At 36.2% G+C, this 23,692-nt stretch overlaps 1 protein-coding gene across 2 annotated transcripts in view; it reads right to left on the bottom strand.

Moving 5' to 3' along the window:
• The window catches only part of LOC115453267 (sister chromatid cohesion protein PDS5 homolog B), a 59,770-nt gene that overhangs the window by 33,681 nt on the left and 2,397 nt on the right, over positions 1 to 23,692 (bottom strand). For both annotated transcript variants that reach the window (XM_037441828.1, XM_037441825.1), the window contains exons 2-3: positions 18,540 to 18,629; positions 1,036 to 1,230 (exon numbers count right to left, since the gene is read on the bottom strand). In XM_037441828.1, the coding sequence (XP_037297725.1) occupies positions 1,036 to 1,230; positions 18,540 to 18,620 (276 nt within the window). In that variant the 5' untranslated portion in view covers positions 18,621 to 18,629. The remainder of the gene's footprint in view (positions 1 to 1,035; positions 1,231 to 18,539; positions 18,630 to 23,692) is intronic.

Here is a 23,692-nt window from a genome sequence, read left to right as displayed (position 1 = left end):
CAGACGTTATTCACTTTTACGATTTCAAAATACAAATTATAATGAATTTACCGCAAAGTTTACAGTAATGAATTGGCAACACGTGAATAATTATTATTTAATGAAAACATTATTCAAATGTTTCGTTAACAATCAATTCACATTTTAGTACGTCGGTATCCAATATTTTTTTTATAATATACGGGTATTCCAAGTTACAGCAATAATTATGTCTTATGTTTACGCGAATATTAGACATTGAACATGAAACATTGTCACAGGGCAGACTTTGAGAGGTTAGAAGAAAATTATAATATAAAATCCGCAAAATACTTTTATTTCAATCCAGCAATAAGTCACGATTTATGAAGCAATTATAAACAATGGAACATCTTAAGTCTAAGAGTGGGTAGTATATAAGAGGAGCATTAAACAAATCCACCTGCTCTTTATCTTTGGGCACATAGCGTGCGTGCGGCAACGATGTAGCATACTACCAGCAGCTGTATAATGCACATACCTGACCTTATCAGAGAACCAATCTACTGAAATAGTACACAAAGAGAACTTAACCACCGGTGTATAATAATTTATTTCAACAAACAGTTTCAGATATTTAGCACCATACATAATAGACACAGAATGATAAGCGCTATAGTTCCCCTGGCTCCCAAAGTTTAATCCAAACTTGTATGTTGGGAATCAGTATTATAATGTTTTTTAAAAATGACCAGTAAAATATTACCAAATCATCACACCAGCCACTAGCCTTGGTATAATTTGTAGTCTCAGATACGTGGCTTGTGCACTAACGACATAACAATCCCTTTTCAAAGGTAGAGATGTAAACCGCTCACATGTCGCCAGCTATGTTATGCCCCACGTGATAAGGGATCATCTATAACCATATACAGGGTACAATTCCAGACTCCGGTCTGAATGTTATATTACATTTCTACCCACTGATGATAAAATCTTTAGGGGAAAAGAAAATTTTCAGCAGTGGACATCTTGTGGCTGTGGCTTGTGGTGTGATGATGAATGATGGTGACTCACCTGCTCCTGATCTTTATACGGCGCCTCGGGCGCATAAACACGCAACACGTCGGCAATACAGCACGCTATCAGCAACTGCACATCTCTTGAGGGGTGCGTGAGAAAAAACTCGTCGGCCAGATGCAACGCCAGCGGGATGTACTGCTGATACATGCCCTCATCTTGACCGAGACCTTGGAGTGTGTGAGCTAGAACCTGTGGACAATGATCATGACATGAATCATCGTTTTTTTTTTTTTTTAAATTGTCATATGATAATTACTGACTGAGCAAATCGATGGAGCGAACTGGTGCTAGAGTGGAGACCGCGATTGATGTAATGAGGGACGCCGCGCCGTACTGCTTGATGGACTGACGACTTGAAAAGGCGGCGGGTAGTGGATGGATGCGGGTTGCTCAAGACTGGTATGGTTGGCGCTCACTTGAGGAGGCCTACGTTCAGCAGTGGATGGGGACAGGCTGATTGATTGATAGAATTACTGACTGAGGAACAAAGTAAACCGATTTATGTGTATTTTATTTATATCATACATTGTTCCTTTGAGCGCTAATCAAAATGGTGTTTTACCTAATTTTATTGCAAAGTTTCCATTTATCACCATGTATCATTTCGCCTAACTGACTACAACTCAGCATCTTTTACACGACATAATAACTCCACTGCATCTTATGATAAATGAAGCGGCGTCCAGGTAGAGTATTGATTCCGAAGAGGGCCACCGCGGAGTTTTAGTTGGTATGCCGTGCGTTGTACATAGGTTAGGGACTCGGCCCGGCGGTCGCCTGAAGGTCGACATCAAATCCAGGCGGCGCAATGCCGGGTCATAAGGCACGGTGACCCCAACATAACCGCTCAGTCGCCCCCCACGAAGGCTGAGCGGTAGTCATAAGACACTTTCTCCGAGAAAACAAAAAAAAAAAAAAAAAAAAAAAAAAATGTAGAGTATTGATTGACGAAACATAATTATCCCTCGCCAGTCGACATAATTACTGAGGCATATTCAAATATACCGGATATACAGGTTAATTTAAATTGTTATAAGGCTGCGTTTTAATTATCAGATAACAGTAATCGATCAATGAAATGTTTGCATGAGTGAATATCAAAATAAACCATTCAATTTGTCGATGTATTTTATTTTAGAAATAAATTTAATCTGATGCGATTAGTTTCAGACTGCCTCGGTGGCGTAGTTGTACTGCATGCGCGGCACGGCAGTGCTCTGAGGTCTTGAGTTCGAATCTCGAGTCGGGCAAACTGATATTTGGGATTTTCTGCACAATATCAGCGCGGAGTATGAAATTTTATGCGCGATATGGCGATCTCGCCCCCTGTCACATCATGGGACCGAACACACTTGGCGAAAAGTGAATGCCCTGGTTGCACCTCTGCATACCCCTTGGAGATATTTGCGTGGTGTGTGTTTCTTTTGTTTTTGTTTTGATTAGTTTCAGCTTTAGCTCCGCCCACGTAAAAGTACATTCCCGAGAATTATAAAGTAGACTCAAGTAACACTCAAGAATAATATAGATCTTTATTAGTGAAAGAATTTCCAGAAATTGAGCAAAAATATCAGAGATAATGGCTTTCCAAGAATGAAACAATTTAGCTTTGTTATATTGGTATTGATTAAATCAACAAGAATTCATAAAATAATAACATTAAAATTACCAAATTCCTGTCGCTTCAAAGTAGGTTATCATTGAAAAAGAATCGTGGCAAGGAATTGTTCCGACCATACGAAAATTAATTAAAAATATGCCGAATCAGTCATAACTATAAAACATTCTGTCAAAGTTTCTAAAAGCAATTTGAAAAACGTTAATGAACACCGTCTGCCCTCTCGTCAATTGCAAACAGAGCTTTTGAAGAAGTTAGAACACATCCACTTATCCACAAGTGCTTGTTAATTATACGTTTGTACAAGAGTCGTCTAAAGCAATTACGAGTAGATATGAAAGAAATAACACACGACATTGTAAGTACCAGCAAATTTCTTTATGAACAGTAAAAGTAACATCTAATAAAATTCCTAAGATTTGCCGCAAAATGAACGTCTTTAAAGTAAAACTATAAGACACAATAAAAACGTCGCTATAACGAAGCCATTAGAGCAGTCACAACAGAAACATGAATTAAAGCAAAAGTAACAGTAATTTTGACTGTTACTGTCAAAGTAGAAAATGACCGTAAGAGTGTTGGCAATTGCATTATGATAACGTGTGATTTTCATAATTTTGTTTTTATAGAATTTTTACTAACATGTAACTAATTGATTAATAAATTATTTATAATGTCACTACTAGATATTAATAACTGATCTATGGAAGCCATCATATAAAAATAACATGATAACGTACTAAAACATTTGACAGTCAAGAAGAAAGAAATGAAAATACTAAGCACTCGAACAGCGTACAAACTTTAGCAATCCAAGTTTAGTAGTAATACAAAGTTTTTATAAGAACTAGAAAGTGCTAGCGTTGTCTTTCAAATCTTTATAATGCATAATGTACACACATCACTGTATGATCAGTGACAAAGTTCTTATAGTAATTTCATAATAAATTAACATCAGAAATACTACTTAAATGAATGTAGGATTGAAGAAATTTAACAAAGATGCGGTTTCGTGATGCAGTAAGCTGAACAAATGATATTGTAAAAAATGTCATCGTAGGAAATTCGAGCTTATCGTATCAAAAGCTCCTACATAGTGTTGGATGTTGTGGATTCCTTCACGGTCCGTTCGAAGACTGGCGATATTTTTCATTAGAATTTGCAGTGCAACTAAACTGTTTTGCTGTTATTATGTATTAACTTTCTTAAAATATAATATATAAACCTTTTGTTACATGATAGACAAAAAATCAAAACCATGTGGATCTGTGACGTAAGGTGAAATTTGCTAAAAGGGACCCCGACACAACATGTAGAAGAAATACGGACTGCAAATCGTTCTAATGCTAATTAGATTCTACATAAAAGGAAGCTGGCAAGAATTGGGTTATATGGACTCTACGCCACTGGTGTGGATTAAAACTATTTGTATTGTGAATGCTTATGTAGTAAAAATATTGATTTTGTCCAAATGCCATTGCAAAAATCCATTATACCATCTATCAATCAATGTGATTATAAAATCCTACGCATATTATAAATGCGAAAGTTTATGAGGATGGATGTATGTAGGTATATATGTATGTTTGTTCCTCTTTTACGAAGAAACTACTGAACGGATTTGGGTGAAACTTTACAGAAATATTGGTTATACATCGGAATAACACATAGAGTACATTTTATAATGATTGACTCCTTATAGTGAAAACTCCTTAACGCGGGCGAAGCCGCGAGGAAAAGCTAGTAATTTATAATTACGTAAGTTCTTATGTTAGATACTAACACTCACAGTGTACGCACTTTCTGCTGTGTATTCCGTCCCATGATATGATGGGGCAAGCCTATCGCCATTTGGCATTCCAGTCTCCGAGCTTATACGGAGCAAAAAAAAAACAAAATCACTACTCGTGTCCTATTCTACAAGTAATTGCCACTGAGACAGTCGTATTGCATATCTTACATAATAATATAATAAAATTAATTTACCCGTCATAAAAGCATACCCTTCAGATTATCAGTTCTAGTCTTTCAATTGGAGCAATTTCTATGAATTTCCAACAAAACAGTATTTTCCAGAAACCTTTTCACTAGAAATTCTCTTGTGAAAAGTTGACTCGCGGTAGTCGACTTTTCATGAGCAATGAAAGGCCTTAATTCTAGGTAAATTGATATCTACTGCGCATCTCTCTTGTTGTAATACGAATAGTGAAATATTAATCAACTTACAGACAACTACTACCCTGTCGACTCGCAGGTCATTAACTCGACTCGCCGCAGCCAGTCGGATGTTTATGAAAATGACATGTTAAAAGCTGGTTCTGACGGGACAACAGGCGAGTGGCGGATGAAAACAAACAATGTTGTAGTACCTCGGATACAAGCCGACAAATTTGCAAATGATGCGGTCGTACGATGCGAATAACTGCACTGCAGAGCGCACCTGCTTACACGCTAGTTCGATAGTTACTTGCAAAACGCCTGGCCTAGAATTATGATTATGTCACATAATATTACACTCTTATTTGAATACAGAAACTAACAGGCCGGCATAAATCTGGCGACCGTCTACGAACCACACAAGGAATATCATTCATGACATAATCTTTAGACCAGGCGAACCAACAGATCAAGTCTCACTGCCATGCCAGGACAAAAATAAACAGACACACGATACATAAAATAGCCGCAATTCAACTTCGCCTATTCTAAGTCCATATCCATAAGGCATTTATTTAAATATAAATATTACAGACATAAAAGCTAGCTGAACGTATCGATGTAGATAATTAAACACAAAATTCAGTATCAACTCAAAATATTTTATGATAAATAAGTATGTGAAATAAAACACATTTCATAAATGCAAATAAAAGCAACATTTTGTTTAGTTACGTGCGCGCGCTTGACCCACTGAACTTGCGTATTGAACTCGTCGTGCATGCGCGTAATTACGAGCAAAAATATGCAGCCAAAGCAAAGCTCTAGCTTGGATATGGATATTTTTTTAATTTACACATATTATAAAACAAAGTTCACTTTTCTACATACAGACAGACGTCTGTATGTTATCAATTTTCTAACAACTACTGAACGGTTTTTTATGAAATTTAGTACGGAGGTAGCTTATCCGGAAAAGTCGCGACAAAAAGCTAGTACATTATAATTCCCACTAAAGATAAAGGTCTCTATCTGCCTTGCCCTAATTAAGAGAGTTTGACGTGTGACTATAATCAGTTAAAACTGTCAGTCGATCAGTGTCAAGATTAAAAAAAAATGTAAAGCGCTCAAATGTATCTATTATTCAATTCCGTGACATTCAAATATGAACTCCATTATTTACAGCGCAATTTTCATTCTTAGTCACACTCCAAACCCACCTGACCCGAAATGCCCTCAATACAACGCATAACAAATATCTTCCGGATATCAGTCGTGAATGAAATATCGTCACCCAATCAGTTTTAAAATAGTCCACGAGTTGACGCGAGTCATTCCGGAGCGTCATGACGCGTCATTTCAACGTGACATAACGTCAGTCACACAACAAGAGATATTGTATGTTCCGGGAATGATCAAATCTGTAATATCTAGTGTAAAAATACCAGTAAGGAACGAGTCACGAACGGGAAGTGACAGTTCCGTATTCCAAAACTTTTGTGTTCGCAATCCACTTCATAAAATTCTTAACATTCACTAACTGTAAGGGCTTAGTTTGAACTATCGGTTGTAGAACTTGCCTGAAACTTTGCACATCAGTTCTTTATGTAATATAGGTAAGTACTTAGAAAGGATTTATTCAAATTAATCCCTTAGGAATATTAGCCCGTAATTACAAGTTACGTAACTAAGTACAGACTACAGAGCAATGCTCTGATAAGTCTTTCTCAGTGGTTTTGACATGATTGCTTTCGCAGTGCGTAGGCATCCGGGCGCTGCGATTGGCTAATATTGGAATACAACTTTACTTCAGTTGACTGTCCGATAAACAAAGCTGAATACAGCCAAAGAAATTACCGACATTATGCTTGTGGGCGCACTGTGAGTACTCATTGTATTGTTTGTTTTGCGAACATAACATATTCCTCGTAAAATTTCGGCGTGGAACGTACTAATTCATAAGATAAGCGATAGAATAATAAAGGTAGGATAGACGACGCTGCACGGAGTGCTTAGTAAGGTAGCAATGGCAGAGTTTTATTGCGGGATCCTAAAAAGGCACGTCCTCTTTTTTGGGTAAGTGCCAAAACTTCCCATAATAGTGACACTTGTTAGTATTGTTTAGTTGGATGTCTAATTAGATGCTTTTGTTCCACGTTACATCATTGTTATAATGAGTAAGTACAAGTTAAAAATATCCATATTGTCTTCTTGATTTAATGGCATCGTATAATAAGAGTACCTTTCTTTTTTTGTTTTCGCGGATAAAGTGCCTTATGACTACCGCCCAGCCATCGGGGGCGGGTGACTGAGCGGTTATGTTGGGGTCACCGTGCCTTACGGCCCGGCGTTGAGCCACCCGGATTTGATCTTAACCTTCGGGTGACCGCCGGGCCGAGTCCCTAACCTATATACACACACGGCATACCAACTAAAACTCCGCGGTGGCCGTCTTCGGCGGATTAGGGACGACTGTGGGCTCTTTCTGACTGAAATGTTTAAGTTTTCGTCCGCAGTCGTCCCTGCGCGGTGCCGCCTATTGCGGCCCGTCTCCTATGGGGGGGCTCAAAAGCTCCCGCGTAACCGAAGGAGGCTCCCGGCGTCAACGGCAGCATGAGGCCTCCCCTCCACGCTGCCGTCCATCTCGAGGGTCATCACAATGTGCGAGATGTGCACTACGTACACTAAGGGCGGACGGCCCCCCGATGGCCCCTATTAGTCGCCTTTTACGACAAGCAGGGGATACCGTGGTGGAATTCTCCAAACGCCCCCATTCCACAGGGCGGATAATAAGAGTACCTAAGTTGGATTTCCGTTCCTACCATTTAGTACACAGGTAAGTGAAGATATCTTGACCTATGACAAATATATCGTTCTTCTTAATATGCCAAGTACCTCCAGATTAAGGGAACGAGCGCGAACGAAGTACGAACGAACGAGGATAAGTATTTGAAGTTTATACCAATATTTGCTTCATATCCTTTTTATCATATGATAGCAGGATACTAATGAGCGTGTATGGACTATTTACCGAAGGCGAGCGAGCATACAATCTCAAGCGGCGAATATCATTAGCTCACTTTCGCTCGCGTTCGTTCTCTTAGTATATACTCGCTGTTAGATTCTACGTTCAAGCAACTTCCTCACATACCTAGAGGAACTACACAGTTGCTTAGCAACATAATTAACGAGTAGTACATAATTTGACGGACTCTTGAAGAAACTACCGTCGTACTGCGAAGTCAGTATATCAGTACGTCTAGAAAGCCATCAGATCCTTCCATACGATGTTTCATATTCTCCAAAACCTTTCCACCATCGACAGCAGCATGTCAGATATAAAAAGTATAGGCATTAACAATTCCAGTAATGCCTTTGTCATGCCATCGAAACACGAGTACGCAGAAATCCATTTCCAATAAATACCATTGAATATTTGCGCAACACTGTTGGATATTAATTAGCTAGTACTTCGCAGGGATTGGGTATCGGCCGTCGCACTGTAGCTTGCAACAGATATTGATTTACCTTCAACAGTGAATAATTGGCGTGCACGCACGGTCATCTGATTTAAATTGATGGTATAAATATGGAATATTTGCGTTAGCATTTTGTATAAAAGTTTAGAAGCCTTATACGTTAAATAATGGTCGAGTGAATATTGTGTATTAGATTGCTAAAGTAGATAGTACTCATTTCATCACCATTTATTTGGAAGCTCGGGTAACAGTGATAGTTGTATTGGTCGTCGTAATTTCACAGAGTAGCATTTACTGGGATGCCATGAAACGAGGGCTTATTATTAAGTGACAACGTACTTTTATTTAGAACAAGATATGGAATCAGTTCAATACAGACAATTCATCATCATCAGCGTATATCTTTGTCCACTGCTGGACATAGACCTCCTCCAATAAGCGCCATTTTACCCTGTCTTCGGCCTGTCGCGTCCAGTTCTTACCAGCGACCTTTCGCAGATCGTCACTCCACCTAGCTGGAGGGCGTCCTACACCACGTTTGCCGAGCCGTGGTCTATACAGACAATTATTTGAGTGAATTTATTAATGTGTAAGAGACTTTACCATTTTTTTTTGTCTGAGTTTACTTCATTATTTATCGTCATGGGACAAAATAAGCTTAGGTGTTATGAATGCGTCATTTTTGCTTGTGTCTTTTATAAACCTATGACATTATGCATGTAATGTAGTTATGCATATTTTAGATATTAAATAGGTGTATAATAACAAAGGTACCAGAGTATTTATTAAACAGATGTCTTAGGAAAGTCTGGATTTCATTTTTACCATATTGTATCCTTCACATAACAAACACGTCAGCAGAATGAAAGCACCCTTTAAATGCAGTTCATAAGTACCATGTTTTTTCCGTTGTCTATTGTCGTTAACAAGAAATGACACACACACACAAAATAAGTCATTTATCCCCGAAGGGGTATGCAGAGGCGCAACCAAGGCACTCACTTTTCGCCAAGTGTGTTCCGTCCCATGATGAGATAGGGGGCGAGCCTATCGCCATATCAGGCACAAATTCCAGACTCCGCGCTGATACTGAGCAGAAAAGCCCAAATATCACTTTGCCCGACCCGGGAGTCGAACTCAGGACCTCAGAGCGCTGTAGTACCGCGCATGCAATACAACTACGCCACCGAGGCAGTCGACAAGAAATGAGTATTTATTCATACTATGCATTAGCGAGTATGTTAATACAAGGCTACATTTATCTGTGAGCAGAATATCACTCGAAATCAATTTAGCAGTTACCAGGGTAAACCTGGTAACTGCTAAATTGATTGATTCTGGCAGACATGCAACATCTTCACAAAATGTCTCATGTATAATATTAATAAGATAGTAAAGAAATGAGAATGACTAAGATAAGATATAATTGTCTATCTATTTAGTTCGTAATTGATTTATTATATTTAAGTTTTTATATATTTTTTTTTTGATGCTGTGAACCACCCAAATAAAAAAAATCTATTTAGACAACATTAATTATTTCACAACGATAATATTTATGTCAAACATAATCTTTATACTCATTAAAAAAATTGGTCCTTCGAGCCAGACATACCGCATTACACGAGACATCCACTTGCAAGTTTACAAGGGAAATCAAATTATATTCCCTGTAAGTGTCAGAGCGTCCCCCGGTTCCGCCTACCTAGGCAACAGTGCAGTGCAGTGGGCGGGGCACCCCCTTTTCAGTCCGTCGCAATCGATAAAAAGTAATACTAGAATATATTTCAATCTCGTCGGGTAATAAATATGAGCGATGAAACTCCTTGAAGACTACTTGATATATTACATTGTACGGAGAGTTTCATAAAATATAGTCGTTATAAATACAGCTTTACGATAGAGATGAAAATTGAAACTGTTTAATATAAAATACTGATATTTTGGGCGTAAATATTTGTATTCTTTTAAAAACAAGTGTTTTAACTATACTTGTATGGAGGATATTTTACACTACCTTTTTCGGTGAAAAAACAAAAATTCAAATTTATACTTGCACGTCTTTGTTAGGAAGCCTTTGATATCAAACTATCTATGTAGTTTATATGTAAATTTTGTTGACGAAGCGCAGGGAAACGCGTATTTTATGATGACCTAGATAATTGCTGTCGGTTACCAAAATTAGACACTCAGACATTAGATTAATTGACATCAGGGAGATTTAGCATCTGTGGGTCAACAATAAACTACATGAGCCTGGCGCCTCGTGCTTTGCCTATGCTAATGTGTTCGTTGCAATAGAACTTAAATAATAAAGGCTGTTCTTGAATAATGTTGTTGCAATTTAGATTGCCCTACAAACGTTTTTTTATTTATTTCTTTTTGCTTTACGAGACGAGCTTCCCATTCACCTGATGGTAAGCGATACGACCATTGACAACAGAAACATCATCTAACACCTTGAATTAAAAAGTATGGTTTGGTATTCCACTGCGCTCGCCATCCTGAGACATACGACGTTAAATTTAATTACATCCATTAGTTAGTTACACTAGCTACGAAGTCCTTCAAACCAGAACAGAACAGTGACTATACACTGCTTCTAGACGTCAGTAATAGACAATGCGGTGGTACCTACCCATGCGGACTCTCACATATGAGAGAGCTACCACCAGTAACTTAAAAATTACCGCTTTATAAATAAAACAAGTCAATTGTCTGACATTTAAATTAAGTCGGATTACATAAAAAACCCGATCAAAGACAAATTAATCAAACAAACAGTACCAACAATTTCTGCAAAATGTCACCAAATATTGCCAAAACAAAGATGTCACTAAAGTAAACGCCACAAGAATTACCACAAGTCATAATTTTAACAATAGCATCAGTACTTTAACTGTAACTGACAATGAAGAACCTAGCCTAAAGAGTATATGTATTGTAGGCGCCGAAATCTATCGGATGTCGGCTTAATTACAACACAAAGGCACAACTCCCGTTTGTAGTACATAATAATCGATAGTACTCAATTCGCATCGTATTACGTTGCACGTGTATGTGCCTCGCGTAGCTCTGACGAAGGTTGGGGTGGGTGAAATCAAAAATGTCATCCAACTACGTATGTATATGAAACAGTGAAACAATATTTGTTCCTGTCAACATTACGCCATGTAGGCTGTTGTTTTTTTATAAATTCGATAGGCATCCTTTACAGTGGATGCGATACTGAACCATTTTTACAAGATAAAAGAGTTCATTATTAGTTTTTGTTGTTTATTATTTTAAAAAGGATTACAAAATGTAAAGTTTTATATTATTATTTAATTGATTCTTAAATTCTTTCACTTCAAAGAACCCTATATTATTCCTAAATGTTGTATACCAACTTTTATTCTCAAAATCGACTTCAAAGCGTGAAGGAAAGCTTGCAAAACACTAATTATATTTTACTATATTCTTGCAATAGCTTTCGCTAGCTCAAACAGCATAAAAAGTAACCTGTATACCCAGCACTACTTTACCTATGTACTACGCTTCATTCTATACGTTAAGCTGCCGGCGCTGCGCTAATCAATATGAATGGTCTTCGCAAACTTTCACATTTATATTATTAAGTAGGACTCACGGTATCCTATGGGACTGACGTCACGCAGCCAGCCGACAGTAAAATCCACGCCAAAGTCTGCATTATGTATTGGCAACATACTTTAAAAGTGTGTTCCAACGATCACAGATTACAGTGGGATTAGGTTTTTTTTTTTAGTAATTTGTGGGACTCTGCGCCCCACTCTCGTCCCCACTATCCAGGGTATTTTCTCATTTTCTTTTTCTCTTTTTTTAATTTTGTTTATTTTTAATCTTATCTCTATTATAATTCAGTGGGATTAGGTTAGATGGTAGAATATTTTCGCAATAAATACCGAAAGATATGTGTTAATATATACATATTATCACGCCTTTTCCCTTTTCAAGGGTAGGCCGATGTTGATGACTTCAGCTATGTTTGATGCCGTGAAATAGGGGGCCACCCTATTGCCAATTAACAGGCACTTCGGCATTCCACACGCTGGTCTAATATTGAGAAGAGAAACTCACTGTCACTACTCGACTCGGGGATCGAACCCGAGACCTCAGGCCAATAGGTGAATCGCATTACAACTACGCCGCTGAGATCCAATTCTGATTTAAACATCACTGAAATATTTTCACTCCAGCATCGCATTCAACAACATTTTAATTTAAAATGCACACTTCAAACTCTCGACAAATATCTCTGGGTATCATCCCGTACCGAGAACTTAGCTGGAGCGTCGCAGCCACCCACACGACCCTGTCTTCTGCGAATTCGAGCAATGAGAGCTTTATACATAAGCTCTCTTTAATAGTGATTTCGTAAGCGTTCTCCTAATTTATTTACCAATATAAAAGTACTAATTTTTAACGAGCTATTTGGAAATTTCTGCTAACAATAATAATTTTTAGGAGTCTTTTTTTTATATCGATTGTCTGATGCTGAGTGACTATCGATTACCATAAACGACTCGCTAATTGTGTTTTTTCATACAAGCACGATAAGATGGCCGCACTGCACACGATAGTAAGTGAAGAGAAGACCAAAAAAATGACGACTGGCAAGAGATTAATCACTCCCGGACGTTAAACCCGTGACCACGAGGGCTGCAGTCTTCGAAAGGTCGAGAGAAAATTATAATATAAAAACCGAAAAATAGTTTTATTTAAATGTCTAACATTCGCGTAAACATAATAAATCATCATGCACCCCCGGACGGTAGGCACAGTTATGCCGGCCTGCTTAATATCTTCTTCACGCTCCGCTTGAAGAACCCAAAGTTGTAGGAAGGATATGTTTTGCTGAATTATATGAAAGAGTTTTTATCATTTTTAAGGCACAATCAAATCTCACTCACTCTAAATGTATATTAGACGATAGCCCGATATACATTTATACCAAGTAAAAGTCTCATCGTCCTCTAATTTCTACACAACCGTAAGAGATGCGCTGGACAGAAATTGGTGGAGGCAGATCATCCGCTCCAGATGCAACCCTGATGCTGACCACGATCCTCAGATATGTGGGAGCGACTAGAGAGAGAGGACGATAGCCCAAGTTCAAACAAACGAACGCACCCACCTGACTTTGCAAAGTTACATGTGTATTAAAAACAACAGTATACATAACGAAATTTCTCCAGTCAAATAAATAATAGATTGTTGAAATTATAACTACAACTTTTAATCAATGATATAAAGGAATACTTAACAACTGACTAATTTTCTATACTGGCACTCGCGCTTCCCTAGCTATCGTCTTCGCCACAATCCGAGCATCCGTTTTGTATTACCACATTCCTAATGCTGCTATTTATAATTAATAAACCTATGATGCCAATTTAAAAGAAAATTGTTTTTTTTTTTATCAACAACGCTTCCAAGTATTTTTGCTTATATACCTCCATACCTCACTAAACCTTATCTACAGACAAATGTCCACAGCTACCCTCTGTCACCTAAGTATAGATGTAATAAAACACATCGAGATGCTTATAGGAAGATATATTAGAAGCAACGACTTAATCAATACGTAGGTTATTTTTATATTGGATAGTACGCTATTTTTTACCGGGAAAAGTACTTTAACGCGCAAGTCGCGACCAACACCTAATGAAAAGAACGTGAAACCTCACAACAGCGCCGTCTCTTCAAATTGCCATCAGTGCGTATCGATCATATTTATTCAATTACCTTCAAAGCTATTTTTTTTTAATATTAAAGAGCACAGACTTATTTCTCGCGCCAATTTACTCGCTAGCTATTTAGGTCAGCAATTTTATATCGTTACAGCGTAATGTAATATCTAGAATTAACTGTATCTTTGAGCGAAGAATTTTTATATCGGTATTAAAAAATAAATTAATATTTACATACTGATATAGTAATTGTGAATGCGCTTTATCTCTGTTTATCTGTATTCGTAATTTGAATGTAAGTTTGATAAGTCTGAAATACGGATAACAAATATGTACCTAAATGAAACACGTGCTTATGGATTTTAGTCATGACCTAGACAAGTACACGAATCTTGCGTTCATAGTCATTCAACATGTTTTGAACACATTGTAACCATGGGATTCAGACAACACAGTTCGCTCTGGAAGAATAAAAAAAGACATTCTATTATGGATATACCCTTTAAAAAATAATGCTGGCACATAAGTATGTAGACATTTATTTACACCATTATAAAAAAAATTGAAAAGTAAGTCATGCATTGCAATCAGTGATAAACAGGCGAAATGACCATAAATATAATACAGTTTTTTGTCATTTTCCATTATACAATTTTACACTCAACAATAAAAAAGCCTTTCTCTTATAAAATTTAAATTGGTCGGAAAATGCTACCGCAATTAATATTTTAATATCTGTAAGATGAGACTACGCGTAGTGTGGGTATAGTGCTGTCACGCTCGCACGCGCGCACCTGGCGGTGACGGCACTCGGTCCTAAGTGCATCCATTTTGACAACCCACCCTTGCTACAGATATCAAAGGAGTCTCACTAATTTATATTTGAAGAGTTTTATAAAATATTTCTTTATTTATTGATATGAATACTGATACAAGATTATCTAAAACTAAAAAGATTTTTTTTTAAAAAGATTATAATTTCTGGCAAAGTAAAGTAAGTCGGAAACTTTGCACAAACATAAATAGAAGTTTTTGGGGATGTAAGGTAGGCATTAAATTAATTTAAACAAACGACCTTGGCCGATCCCTTATTTCCTGAACAAAGCGATAAATAATATTATGGTCTTGATGGCAAGTAAAATGTAATCCGAACAAAATATATGGTATTGTTTTATGGTAACTAAATTAAATTTAATAACAGGCACAATATAACCCCAAAAATGACGGGCAACAACCATCATAGCGCACCTTGTTGGTCGCCTAAATTATGTCGGCATCTTATCCTTCCATCCACTTACTCCACGTAAATCACAATCTATGGCGCATGAATACACGCAATGATTATATTATAATATATAAAATATAATTTATAAAATACACTGAAAATACATTATAAGACTAGGGCCCCAAATAAATACACGCGCCCCATCTAAATCAATCATTATCAAATATCAACCTCATCCGATAAGCGCGCAAAAATGACTCCTAATGATTTTTTATGTTTACGCGAATGTTAGACATCGAAATCAAATAAATTTTCGGATATTATAGTGGTTATTATATAATACAAAAAAATAGAAAAATGTACGTAGATATTGTAATTTGTAACTGACAGGCCTATTCCCTTGCAGTAGTAAAGGAGGCCCGTGCCCAACAGTGGGACAGTATATAATGCAGGGCTGATATTATATTATATTGTCTGACGACCAACACCTCAGTTCGCCCCGAGACCATAAAGGATGCAGTCTTCGAAACGTCAGGAGAAAATTATAATACAAAAACCCGCAATAAAAATCCACAAAATAGTTTTATTTCGATGTATCGACTCCTCGCGTCATACGTGCTATAATTGTTTGGCACACAAAACGAGAAGCACACCACTGTAACCTACTTATGAGTCAGGCTGTGGAGGTTATTGAATTTTACAAGTCGTTATCTTATCAAGAGAAACGTTGAATATACACAGCTTATCGTAAGTTAACAACGAGAATCAAACGTATAATTTTGTTGTTATAGCTTGGATATGGCAATGGTAGCGGTATATGGAGTTGGAAACTTGGGTTCGATTCTTAGGTGGAGCAACGCTGTGTTTTCTAACACGATTCGTCCAGAACTAGATCTTAGAGGACGTTGACATCAGATAGGATGTCGAGCGTCAATAATTAAATCAACCTGTCTCTCCCGCATGCTCTGCTAGTGGTAGGATATATTTTATATCCCGAATAGCGACCAACGTACACATGGTGTTAAAACCCGCCATAATGGCACACGTACGTGTCGCGTTCCGGAATCAACCTATGTATATCCAGTTACAACAGGCCGGCATAAATGTGTCGACTGCCGAGGGGTAATCATCTGTCGTCAGTCGACGTTCTATTGGACACCACTCCACTTACCATCAGGTGAAGAGGTTTCTCTTTGCCGCGCGCGTATATATATATAAAAATGCATGACAAAATGTGTTGCGCCCGCCCCACCTAAGAACAGTAAGGCAGATATCACCTAGCAAGATATCTAACGCTGGGGGAGCCTTTTTCATTTTACATTTCAAGAGGTAAAGATACATACTCCGAAACCTAGTCTTGCTAATGATAAGAACATTAAAGTTTTGTTATACTTAGTATAAACTACAATACCGGCACGCTGTAATGGCCGTTTTGACGTCTGTCCGCTCATCAAATTTCGTATTAATTCATAACTACGTTGAAGGAGATAATTGCTGTACATTATTATTAATAGTGTGAGTGCAGTAAAATTTTAGAAATATCAAGAGCAGTATGGACAAGTCTGTTTCAACGTGGCCTTTTACAGAAGCCTTTTTTCCATCTCTTATTGTATATTTTTTTTATGTGCAAATAAAATCCAGTATATTCATTGAAATATTCGGTTCACTGTAATCATTTCCATTTCGGTTTTATTAGAACTTTTTAATCAGCTACCCTTTGCAATATTAGTTATAAACCTAAAAACTTAAAGCTGCTCGTGTTTAATTATATATTTTACGATAATTAATTAACATTTCACATCACTATGGATGTCAAAACGGCCATTAAACTGTGTCGGTACTGTACAAAACCAAATGTTTCTGCACTTGCACTTGGCTGGGTATATATCCTTACAAATTAAACTCAATTCCACCCAAATTAAAGGAAAGCAACGCGTTTAAAGCGTTGATTGTTTTTGCAGAATTGACGAGAAATCTTGAAGAGGATTCCTTAATGATTAAGAAATTCCTGTAATAGTACAACTCCTATCTATCTCCAATCTTTTTGGTAATGCATAATGATATTAAGTCAGGGTCGTTGTCATTCAAGCCGTGCAATGGAATATGAATCTTATCTTTCTAATATTATAAATGTAAATGTTTCTGAACGGGTTTCGATGTTTGTTATAGGTAAGTGCAGTAATTGATGAACGAATTTGGATGAAATTTGGCAAATGGACACATTATATTATAATGGATATATTTTTCTCCCGGAAAAGTTCTCGTAGGTATAGCTTGTACACAGAGAAACGTTTTTCACACGAGCAGAACCGCAAAACCTAGTCTTAATTAAATCATAACAAAATTACATCGCCATTTCACAACTTATTTCATGTTTATCAACTTGCATGACATTCTGTATTTATAACATTATATATATCACATAACAAGTTGATGTGGGTCAGCAGAAAGTGTATTTACATGTGTGCATCAGTGAATTCTTTTATTTCTGTACAAAGTGTTTTAAAAATAGTCATTGTTTATTTTGGCACTACACATGAATAATCATAGCGTGTAAGCAACGTATCAACAATGGCAGAAAGTTTATGTGTGTTTTATGGTTTTATTAGTTTTTGTGTCACATAGATCAATCAATTATGTGGTAGTCATACTATAAAGCTAGCATAGCTGGCATACCACGGTCTCACTTAAAACCGACAACATCCTATTGCGTTTCGTATAAAAATGGAAATAACCATTTTTTTATTTTAATGACAAGACGAGCTTGTTGTTCGCCTGATGGTAAGCGATACGACCGCCCATAAACGGTAGAAACACCATACAACACCTTGAATTACAAATTATTGTTTGATTTTCCACTGTGCTCGCCATCCTGAGACATGAGATATTAAGTCTCATTATGTCTAGTAGTTACACTGCCACAATGTCCTTCAAACCGCAACACAACAGTGACTACACACTGTTGCTTCATGGCAGAAAAAGACACATTTACCAACATTAACAAGTAAGGTTAAGTTCTGTACGTTTACTCGCAAAATCGACGACCTATCGACAGCGATGTGATACTGTTCTTAAAATCGGAAACACTCCACTCTGAGTCTCTAAGAAATGTTCGCATTCTTCAACGTTTATTGCAACCATAGACTAAGTTTGTGTTTTGATCGTTCAGGGTGAATAAGTTCCGAATTCATAAAAATAATTATTCAGACTGCTTCGGTGCCCTAGTTGTACTGCATGCGCGGTAGGGCATGTTGTGTTGGATTGACTCCCGGAAAATTTAACAATGCGCCACTGCTGTACATGGTACGTACCTTTAATCTTCGGACGAGCTCATCTGGTCCTAGGTCATCGGTGATTGGGCGGCAGCCTTGCGGGTACACTATTTCCGCCATGCTGCCAATCTGAAACAAGAAAATACCACATCAATATGGAGACGATAAAATTACTGACCATTATAGAATTACAAGTCTTGTAAAAACTAACCCCCCTATTACAAGACTTTTTTTTATCTAAGAACGGAGTATTCCTGTGATAACAAATCTGTTTTTCAGTGCTGACGGCATAGCAGCCTTCGTAGTGAGTAGACATAGGGCCGTTGTGATTGGCTATATTGAGATACAAATCTAATTGGCTGCCCGATGAACAAAGCTGAACAAACAGCGAGCTGTCAGATAAACAAAGCTGAGAAACAGACTTATTATCACAGCAATGCTCCGTCCTTAGATAAATAACGTCTATGAATAAGGGGGTAAATGAATAAACGTTACAGCTATTTCCCCGAAGGCGTAGGCAGGGTGCAACTGCGGCACCTACTTTTCCGTATGAGTTCTGTCCCCAAGATGTGATAGGGAGCGAGACCTTTCCATATCGGGCACAAATTCCCTATTCCGGGCTGATATTGATTTCAAAAACTCAATGACATTTTACCCTACCCGGGTTTCGAAGTCACTTTCAGCTTTTTGCAGAACTCATAATTCAAGTTATGAGTAGTGTTGCTAATCTTATTAAATAGTTGATGGCGCTTCCAATAACCGAGCAAATTAGTCCAGTTCAAAAACGATATAAATACAAAACACTTTTGACATAATCTGTTAATTTATTTATTAAAACGTATAAATAAGCTGTTTTACATAATGACATCACAAAGCCTCAACTAGACGGTGCAAGTTTCTTGCTTCAAGTTTTTTGAGGCAAGTCTCTCCTGTCAACGTGAGTAGAAATTGCCTCACCATTAGGGAAAGATGGGGCAAATTTACTGTGTCCTTAAAATAATGCCACGTACGAGGCTAAAAAATGCTCCGTCTGAGGGTCAAAATGATTGTAATGAAAGTAGCATTATAAATGAAAAATCTTGCATCTAAACGCTTTTTACGCTGAAGAGTCTGTGCGAACATGCTAATCTCAGGAACTACTAAATCGATATTGATTTTATTTCCACTAAAAAAGCTACATTATTCATAAGTGCTATAGGCTATTTTATCCTAGGAAACTATTAATCCTGGAAAAACTTTTCACGCGAACGAATCCGCAGGCCAAAAGTGGTTCTGAATAAAATTTGGTACCGTATGTTAAATTTGTTGTATTACAACACATTTTAAATGTCATCTTACAAATTTTTTTTTCAGGAATACCATTAGTCATCACTTTATGTCAATAAGATATCATATATCAAAGATAGCAAAATATCCACTAAGGTATGATTTGCAAATATTTGCCAATTTATTTGTTGCTTTAACTGTATATTTCTATTACTTATGGGTCTGTATGTTATAACTTGCAACAGAGAGAATGTGCAAAATTTGCAAAATAGTATAAGAGCGAGTCGTCCACGCAATAATAACTTGCAAGATGGATCATTTCTATTAAAGAGGTGATGACATTTAAAAAGATATTGTTCAAACTAGAACCACCAAGTGCATCAATATTTCTAATTAACAACCGATGTAAATGTGAAACAACATAAAGTCTCTTCTAGTGACAGATTTATTCAATCAAAAAAAAATAATAAGAAAGTGATGTAAAACATTAGATTAATAAACAATCCAGTTATTATATAATAACACCGGAACGTGCTCGTGACATTTTAAATTTGAATACCTAATTTGTGATTCTCAAATCTATATATATCTAAATAGTTTGTTTGTTTGTTTGAACGCGCTAACCTCAAAAACTACTGAACCTATTTTGATTTTTTTCATAAATAACATTAGGGAATACTTTCCAAAAAAATACGTGCGCGATGCCGGTAAAAAAAGCTATTTAGTACTTGTATATGAGTGATTTAGCATTCAACATTCAGTGGTGAATAATCCAAAAGTTGTGTTAACAGGGCACTGGATTTAATTAAATCAGCTGAGCCAAAATTAGTAGAGTACGAGGTGAAAAATTCGTGTACATTAAAGTTTTGCTGGCTTTTCCGTATTCCGGGAACCGGGATAAAATCATTACGTTACCGGAATTTTCCGGCCCGAAATAAAACATTTAAAAGTTACCTTCTACAGTTATGAAATGCATCAACTTTGTGTAAAGCGAAAAGTTAGCCATAATAATTTTCTACTCGGCTTTTTATAAACCTGGATTGCGGTGTAAATTCATTATTTTACCGGAATTTTCCGGTTGCTGGAAAAATAAACTTTTACTGCATACGGGCATTAATTACAGTATATAGCTTTCACAGAAGAAATATAAATATTGCATTTATTTTAAAAATTGTTTTTGCATTGTAATATTCAACATACCCATAGATCACAACGCATATAAAAAAAACTTAATTTCTCGGTCCTGTATTTCGTATTACGTTATGGGACGCTTTTAAGGCCTTGATGTTCGAAAGCAAAAGCTCAGCAATATGTCAACTTTCATAGTCAAAGTAATCATCACAACGCACATAAAAAAACATAACTTTTCGTTCCGATATGTCTTATCACATCATGGGACGCTTTTAAGACCTTGACGTTCGAAAACAAAAGCTTAGTAATGTGTCTTCACTAATTGCGCCTCTTCCTAACCCTCTAGGGTTACAGACTTGAACCGTGACATTATGTTAAAATGAAGAAAAAAACTTATCATTCAAAACTACGAAATCTTTTTAAAAGTACTTTCGCTAAATTAAATGGGTCTTAAAGCGCAGTACGAACGAACTTTGCGCATTTCAATTAAAACTTTCAAACATTATAAAGATCACTTTGAATTTATTTTTAAATAATTATTTATTATGTTAAATAGGAAATTGAACTGTTTACATGGAAATTTAAAAATTTATCAATATAATTCATATTTAATAGATACATAATATGCTATATATTTTTTTAATTATGCTCTTCATTCTCAACATTGCGACAATTAAAAAAAAAACAATAATATAGTTGAATTATACACAAGTAATCCAGAGACTTATTTAATAATCTTAAAGAACCATAAAAAGTAATATTATATTTATAAAGCATATTTGTTTTTTTTTTTTTATATAAGCTGGTAAATTACCAATGGTCACCGCCTAGACACACCCAAAATAAGAGAAGGATTACGGATGCATTGGTAACATTAAAAGAAAAGACAGTGAAAGGTCCAGAACCAAGAGCTGAAAGGGCCATGGTAATCTCACACCCTATGAAATGCAGCAACCAGTTTTTGTGGATAGTGGTGCCACCCCTATTTAAGCCGAGCTGTACATGTTGCAAATATTTATCTACAGGTGATTACCACTTCTACCAAAAAAAAAGGCATGCATAAATTAACTCCCAATAATGTCTAGACAAACAGAGTAAGCATTCAAGTAGCTACCTGACATCAACTCTTTTATGGCAAATCAATCTATAAGATACAAATAAATACATAACTTTGATTATAACTATTACCTATTGAAGCTTTGGCTTGCATTTAAGCTGTTGGTTCATGTTTATTATGGATACAAAAACATATACAACTTTTTAGTATTGCCACAAAATTTATATTAATTTATCCTATCCTATTCTTATTTAAGTATAAATTTGTATTTATTATTTTTAATGTTATTATATTACTTGTTTTTATTGACGTCATAGCAGAATGAGCAATAAACCAGATGAAACCAGTCTATATGTTTGGTCCCGCACACTATGTTTATCATCCACAATATTACTATTTACTACACAAACACACACACCTTTTTTTATACGCGAAGGGATAGGCTCTAAAGGTAGGTGTGAAATTATTAGTGCACCCTTTATCCCCTGTGTGCATTGTGTCCCATGATGAATCAGAGTCCTGAGCGCTGCAGTCCACCCATAATACTACAAAGTCACCAAAGCAATATTACTATACACAATATTACTAATTGATTTAAACATAGATTTTAACCTGGATATGGTGAATGCAATAATGTTTAGTAATCATAGGGATCTTAAGTGTATCATATTATTTCCAATACAAGACCAATACAAACTTTATAACAAAAAATTATACCAGCTTCAAAAACCACAAAAAAAAACAATAAATAATTTAACATTACCCACTACCATCATGAAGATTACTCTTAATATGAGGAGTCACTAGAGAACCTCGCCTCCCTCTGAAACCCTAGTTACAAACATATGCCATATTACTAATGTCATAGTAGGCGAAAAATATAAATGTAAACTTATGTTGTAAATTATTTGGAAATAAATTGGAGTCTATGCCCATAACGCTAAAATATTTAAGGAGTTATAGAGATAAAAAGAAATATGCAAAATTCGATCTAACATGTTATTTTAATTTTTTTTTATTTAATAAAAATTCCTGCCGCATGCATACCTATTCATGAGAATCAATACAGTCACATTAACATGGTAATGCATTGCTATTGAATATGATGTATGAAACCAAAGAAACCACAGCACTTGAACATTTTAAATGATAAGCTTATATAGTAGCCAATCAATCAATAGTATGTTCACATATCACTTGATTCATTCATAACATTCTGTAAAAATGTTTAACCTTTGTATGTTTTGTCAATTTCTAACTTTTGTTGGAAAATGTAAGGTGAATAAACTTGAAATGACCAACTAAGCAATGTTATTTAATATATATACCTAAAAGATTTTTACAAATGTTTGCTACAGTTATTTAGTTCATCTTTATATTGATGATTGAAAGGCAATCATAACGAAGCTACAAATATACTGACTGAGAGTGAAGAGGAGTTATGTACTACATTGTACATATTTAAAATTGGCAAATTTCTGATTGTTTTACCTAGGTTTTGTGTCTCTAGGACAATTTTTATATTAATCGACATTATTTTTATAGAGTAAACTGTTAAATGTTATGAATTTACTTATTACAATCAAAACTTTAAGACGCCTTAATCAAAAGTATGCTGATTGTCCCTTGAATATGATTGCCTATCAAACATCAATATGAATATTATTCTAGGCATAGAGGAATATTTGAAGACTCATTTGCATGAATGTAAAAGTTTATCTAAGACATTTTTATTCAA

This window comes from Manduca sexta, chromosome 4 (assembly GCF_014839805.1).
Source record: "Manduca sexta isolate Smith_Timp_Sample1 chromosome 4, JHU_Msex_v1.0, whole genome shotgun sequence".
Taxonomy (NCBI): Eukaryota; Metazoa; Arthropoda; class Insecta; order Lepidoptera; family Sphingidae; genus Manduca; species Manduca sexta.
This window is presented reverse-complemented; position numbering and strand designations above follow the sequence as displayed.